Raw genomic sequence first — 6,000 nt, forward strand, 5'->3', positions numbered from 1 at the left:
CTGAAAACTCATTTAAAACCCCTACATCTACAGACAAACTTAAAAATATTAACCAACCTGCCACCACCTATTGCCTAACAGACTGGCACCAGTCATATTCTGCTAACACTAAGTTGATGTTCACCTCTCATATCTCTTTTGAGTGAGAAATTTCACTTTGACTTTATAAGCGTCCTATATACTTCACCTCTTGGAGTCAACTTACACTTCCGATTTGTGAGATGCTAAGAAACACCTGTACTCCATGAGTTATCTCCACTGATGTCAGCAACTGACACCACAGATCAAGTTACTGTGCAGCGTATGTTCCTCAGCCCTGTCTCTACTATTCACGCCTTTCACAGATACATAGCTTCAGTTCTCTCTCATGATAGATAACTTAGACTTTTTAATAAAAGATGAATCCTTCAAGATCAAAGCAAGTTTTTTACTCCTTTGTAAACTACTCCTCCTCCTCTCACATTCCACAGGAAAGAGGATGAACCACGGTTCAAGATTCAAAAGAAATATTATATAGCACTTCAGTAAGTTTGCCTTAACTGCAAGTTATGCATACCCTTAAGAAACACTGTTACAGAATGCACATGCCTTTTTAGCACTAATTCTTCCTTTTTATGATAAATTCTATATAAGTACTTACTGTTCAAACAACAGAAGAACAAATAATATGTGTAGCTGAAAAAAAAAAACAAATTTAACTCCACGTTTCTGAGCACAGTAAATTTTCTACTAACTTAAGTAATTTAAAAAAAAACTAAAAACAAAAAAAAAGAATTACAGACTGTTCTCATATTTGAGGTGCAAAATGTTCTTGAACTGTTCTGTTCTTAAAAACAACATGGGAATTCATTGTGATTTCTCAAATACTGTTTTTCAAAGCATTGCAGCTCTGTTACATAATTTTCTCCCCAGACATCCGACTGGTGCAAACAATTAAGAGAGCAGTACTTACCATCCAACATTATGGTTATTACCAAATAACTATTAAATGGAAAAAAAAAAAAGTTCTGAGGCTAAAGGTATAAACCATGGGTCTAGTAACATTCTTGTACATGTTAAAAATCCCCCAGGACTTCAGTGAAGTCAGACTTTTCAAACTTGTTGCATTAGAAAGGAGTTCATTACTTCTTTGCATGGGCAACAGTGTGATATCTACATAGTGCTAGCACCTCCTAGCAGCTGTAACAGATCTTAGAAGACAGTAAATGGCTTAAAAATTTGGCAGGCCAGCACTTGAATTCAACTGTGAGGTTTAGAAGGTCCCATCATCACATTATTAACATTTAATTAAAAGTCCTAGTGTTCCTCACTGAATTACCAGAACTCAGTTATAACATAATACCAATGATGCAGCAGATGAACACCCAAGACACCCACTTCTAATTTAAAAGGAAAACAAGGATCATATCCCTTCACTGCAGAGGTTAAAAAACCCAAGACAGTGCAGAAAGAAAAGGGCATTCTCCAAAAGTGCCTGTGTGCACGTGTGAGTGAAACAGAAAGAATATTAAAAGAAATGCCAAATCAGTATTTTTCCAGCTGAAAAAATGAATTAGCTGGCAGGGGAAAAAAGGAAAAAAAGAAAAGGCAAGAAGAAAATGCATGATGTACTATATCTTAAATGCTCTACTTTTAATATCTCAGTCTTCAATGTTTACCAATAAGTCATCATCTAAACGCAGTCTAATTCTGGATGAGTTTTTATCTACACAGATACTTGATAAACTGTCGTTTATCCTTACACAGTAAAATTGAGTCAGCTGCCTGAGACACTTTTTTTCATGAAATAACAGTACATCATAGTTTCCAAAGTAAACCCTAAACCCTAAAAATTCCTAATCCAAAGTGTTCAGCATATAGAGCGACATCAAGGTCAAGCAGAAGCTTGCTGTTATTCCGGTGGCTTTAATTAGTTTTATTTTAACACACCCATGGTATCTCCTTACTGCATGCTTTTTAGCAAGGCTAAAAATGTAAAGAGCAGCAAATGCAGGCACCAGAAGGAATACTGTGAGCTGAAGAACGGTTTTAAGGATTTCCTGTAAGAGCTGATACATTTAATAAAGTTTATTTCTCTGATATCTGTACCTCACCCTTTTTGATCTTTCCACATGACACTAACTGAAAAGGCAAACAAACAAAAAACGGTTAGTGTCAACACACCTATGGAATACAACTGTTTGTGTAAGACACTGACTACTCATACAGGATACAATTGATTCTCTTCCCATTCCAGCCGTGATTAGTTTTTAGCACCGAGAAAAGCTTTGTTACTAGGTTAAGTGTATCAAATTGTCACCTTAGGTAAAAGCAGCCCGAGCAGCCCTCATTTGTTTCAATACAGCCTACCAAGCTTCTCCTAATCAGAGAGATGCCAACAGACGGGCACAACACGGGGAGAGGGCTGCCAACAGATTAGCCAGTAAAACTGTGATGCTTCGGGGACCAGGACACGTAGTCCCTAAACTATAATAATACGTATGATTTGCCCCTCCACGTTCAGTCACAATGCAGCTCACCTACCGTGCTCGGAACCGTGACTTTGCCTCTTAATAAAAGCGTGTGTCAGAGTTAACGGGGCAGAACGAGCGGGAGACGGAGTGTAACGGGGGGAGCAGACCAGCTCCCTGCCGGCCGCCCCGCCAGGACCACGGCAGCAGCGGGGTGGAAGACCGCGGCCCGCCCGGCGCCACAGAACGCCTCCTCAGACCGGGCGATGTACCAGCCGGTGCTGCCCCGGCAGCGCTGCCCCGCCAAGCCCCCTCTACAGGCTGGGGGTTACTTGTCACTCTCGGTCCCTGTACCCCCGACCCTCCCGTCACCACAAGGGCGCCCGAGGCGGTGGCAAGGTCGCCTCCCCCTCAACGTCCTCCGCGGCCCCGGCCGGGGCGAGTGAGGGACGGGCTCCCCGCTCCCCTGTACCTCTTTGCGGCGGCGGCGGCGGCTGGCCTCGGCTGCCGAGCGCCGCCAGGAGCAGGAGGAGCGGCAAACTTCCCCGTGCCATGGCTCCTAGGCAGCCGAGCTGCTGTCTCGTCCCGCCCCGGGCCAGCCAGGCGAGTGAACTGCCGCCACCCGAGAAGGGAGAAGAGACCTCGCTGCCCCGGGCCGGGAGCAGGACACACCCCTGCCTGTCCCCCCCTCCCCGCCCCGCCGCTCTCCGCCCCGCGTCTCCGAGGGCAGCCGAGGCGGCAAGAGCGGCCGGTGGGCCCCCAGAGGGGGCAAAGCCCTGAGCCACAGCCAGAGGAGGGGACCGAGACTGCCGCGGCCGGGAGCGCACACGGGAGGCCGCCGAGGCCCGCCCGCCTTTCGGGAGCGGCCCGGCACCGCCGGGAGAGCAAACGCCCGCTCGCCAGCTCGACTCTGGCCGCCGGTCGCACGAGGCGCCGTGCGAGGGAGGCGGCACGTGCCCTGCCTAACGGCCGCGGCACCCACCCGTAACGGCCGCTGCCGCTGCGGTGCCGCCAGCCACCGACCCCCTCATCCTTCCCGCCTTGGCAGCAGGGCGGGCTTCCCGGGGGTCGGGAAACGAGACCGAGCCTCTCTGGGAATTGCCTGACAATTGAAAAAATAAACATTTATCTCGTTATCTGAGAGAGATAAAAATACCTGTACTGTGGAGCGGGGAAAAAAAAAAACAACACACCACTTTCTGGGTAGGCATTTGGAAAACGAGAACTGCGAATAAGCCAAATACATTTTTTGCCTGCTGTGTCTGTAAGTAGTATGTCAGCGCCAGCAACATATGACAGGAAAAAAAATCCATATTAGTGCATAAAGGAAAAATTAACATTGCAGTAAAATAAAATGCTGATTTAAATCTATTGCATAGTTTTCCTAAAGAAAAAGAACATAAGCCAATAAAAACCGATTTTGATGATGGAAAGAGGTGAGCAGCAAGGCTTCCAACCTGCCTGTAAGCGTACTGGAAAAGCACACTATGGACGGTTAGAGAAAAGGAGCTGGGCTGAACTCACTGCGTGTCTGCACAAAGTCACAAAAATCAGATGGTGCCGTCAGCCCGTTTCGGAGTGGTGTGGTCACCCCTGCGTCTGCACGGACCTCCCAACACCACGCCTCGGACTGGACGTTCTTTGCGTTGCACATAGAGATTAAGCAACTCTATATACCTCCCGACATAAGTACCTCAGTGTGTGTGTGCGCACAAACACATCTTCACTTCCTGAAGCCGACGCTGAGCAAGGCTAGGGGGTAAGTATGCGCCAGCCTGAGCTTGAGACATTGTTTTAGCTCTCAAACCACAGCCTTTTCTGTTGGTAAATTTGCCTGTTACTCCAAACCCAAATTCAAGGAACACGGCATTTTGGGTACAATAGACCATCAGATCCAGCAACACAGCCGGCTTGTTTCTCTCACTGCCATCCTGCCCTGAGTAGACTCGTTCTTTCTCTTCGCAGTGACTGCTCACTTCTGAGGTTTCACCCTGAATGGCCTGGACTCTGCTGCTGGGATTGCTGTTACCGGACACCCGTTGCTTCTGTGGCCTTCTAGAAACTGCTCCCCCAGTACAGGGCAGCAACAATAATGCTCTTATATGACTCGGCCATTTATCATGCGTCAGTCAGTGGAAAATGCTGCATCCTCTTGCCAAGAGATGATGTAGTGGGCCTTCTGCACGTCTTACAGGGAAACTCAAGTTCAAGGTTCATCTTGATGGTTTTCATCTTGTCAGCCATTTGCTTTTGCTATATACATAGAATAGTATATACATTGTATATACTAAGTATATACATAGCCCTGAGGGACAGGGAGGGGCACCGTATTTATGACACTATCCACAGTTTTTTCAGTGTTGACTATTTAGTCCGTAAAGTGTTTCCATTCAAGCAGTACATTCTTCTGGATGCTTTTCTTCCTGCAATTCCCTTCGTGCAAAAATGTTGACTGCAAGGAATTGTGCATATATACAAGAAGAATAAGCTAGTGAATTGTTAAGTACAATAAATAAAGTAAAACCACGTCACTCCAGGTATACACCTGTAACTTGGAGAATTCAGTGCCAGTTTTATAGGTAGGGGGTTGACTACATCTACAACAGTTTGATTCTAAAAACACATGTATTGTGGTTTTGTTGGTAAATTGGGCCAAGCGTAGTGGCAGCTGCTGCATAAAAGCCCTATTAGCATGTGTTGCATATTCCCCCAGGTGGAGAAATTCTTTCCAGGGCTTGGAGAGCTACAAGCGCTACAGATGAGTTTGAGGTAATACTTCAGAAGCAGGTTATAGAAACTGAAAGCGAGCCATGAAGGCAGGATCCTCTGCTGCTTTACGTAAAGAAGGTCTCGTCAGATCTTAGGTAGTAGGCTCAGGTATGGATTCATCACTTACCAGGGCTGAAATGGGTTATAGTTTTGACTTTATGTTCAAAACTACCTTAACAATCTTTTTATTCATACCCAAAGATGAGTCAAATTCACTCTTGTCAGTGCTGTTTTTTTCTGTGTACCAGCATTTCTGCCTTTGCAGCTTCTCAGGTGTATGTTAGTCTCAAAAACAAAAGCTAGTGCTTTTTCAGTGCCTGTCCCAGTATGTTGTCCTCTTTTTAGGTATCTGCAAAATATCTCCATGATTCATGAATTATTAAGATCAACAGCAGATTGGTGTAGGGGTCCCCAAATATCAATATTACACCAGTATTAAACCCAACATATGTTATTTACCTGACCTTTTCTTCCAATCAGCTTTTCCTGCTGTTGAGCCTGTATGGTCTTTAATGTGAGATGGCATTGTAAGAACTTGGCCTACTTTCAGCTCAGCTGCGCTGTTGTCATACCCAGGTACCTAATCACCAGTCAGAGCCAATGCTGACATCTCTGTAACTGTACACCAGAGCTATAAACTTAAATAGTTTGGGGACACAGAGAGGCAAGATATGCCAGGATAACCTACTGGCTTATTAAATCAACAACATTTTTCACACCTGAACCACAGGAAATAATTTCATGCTATAAAATGCCAAGCTGCGTCAAGGAGCAGCAAGAG

General features: G+C 45.5%; 1 protein-coding gene across 8 annotated transcripts in view; it reads right to left on the minus strand.

The window, feature by feature from the left end:
* Positions 1 to 3,079, minus strand: part of LAMA2 (laminin subunit alpha 2) — a 376,025-nt gene extending 372,946 nt beyond the window's left edge. For 3 of the 8 annotated variants that reach the window (XM_054197441.1, XM_054197439.1, XM_054197436.1), the window contains exon 1: positions 2,923 to 3,077. In XM_054197441.1, coding sequence (XP_054053416.1) covers positions 2,923 to 3,004 — 82 coding nt within the window. In that variant the 5' untranslated portion in view covers positions 3,005 to 3,077. Of the gene's footprint in view, positions 1 to 952; positions 978 to 2,523; positions 2,727 to 2,922 lie in introns of those variants that run through there. The other 5 variants (XM_054197444.1, XM_054197443.1, XM_054197440.1 and 2 more) reach the window with 4 other exon arrangements.
* Positions 3,080 to 6,000: the final 2,921 nt, after the last annotated feature.

The sequence above is a fragment of the Rissa tridactyla genome, chromosome 3, assembly GCF_028500815.1.
Source record: "Rissa tridactyla isolate bRisTri1 chromosome 3, bRisTri1.patW.cur.20221130, whole genome shotgun sequence".
In the NCBI taxonomy this organism is placed as follows: domain Eukaryota; kingdom Metazoa; phylum Chordata; class Aves; order Charadriiformes; family Laridae; genus Rissa; species Rissa tridactyla.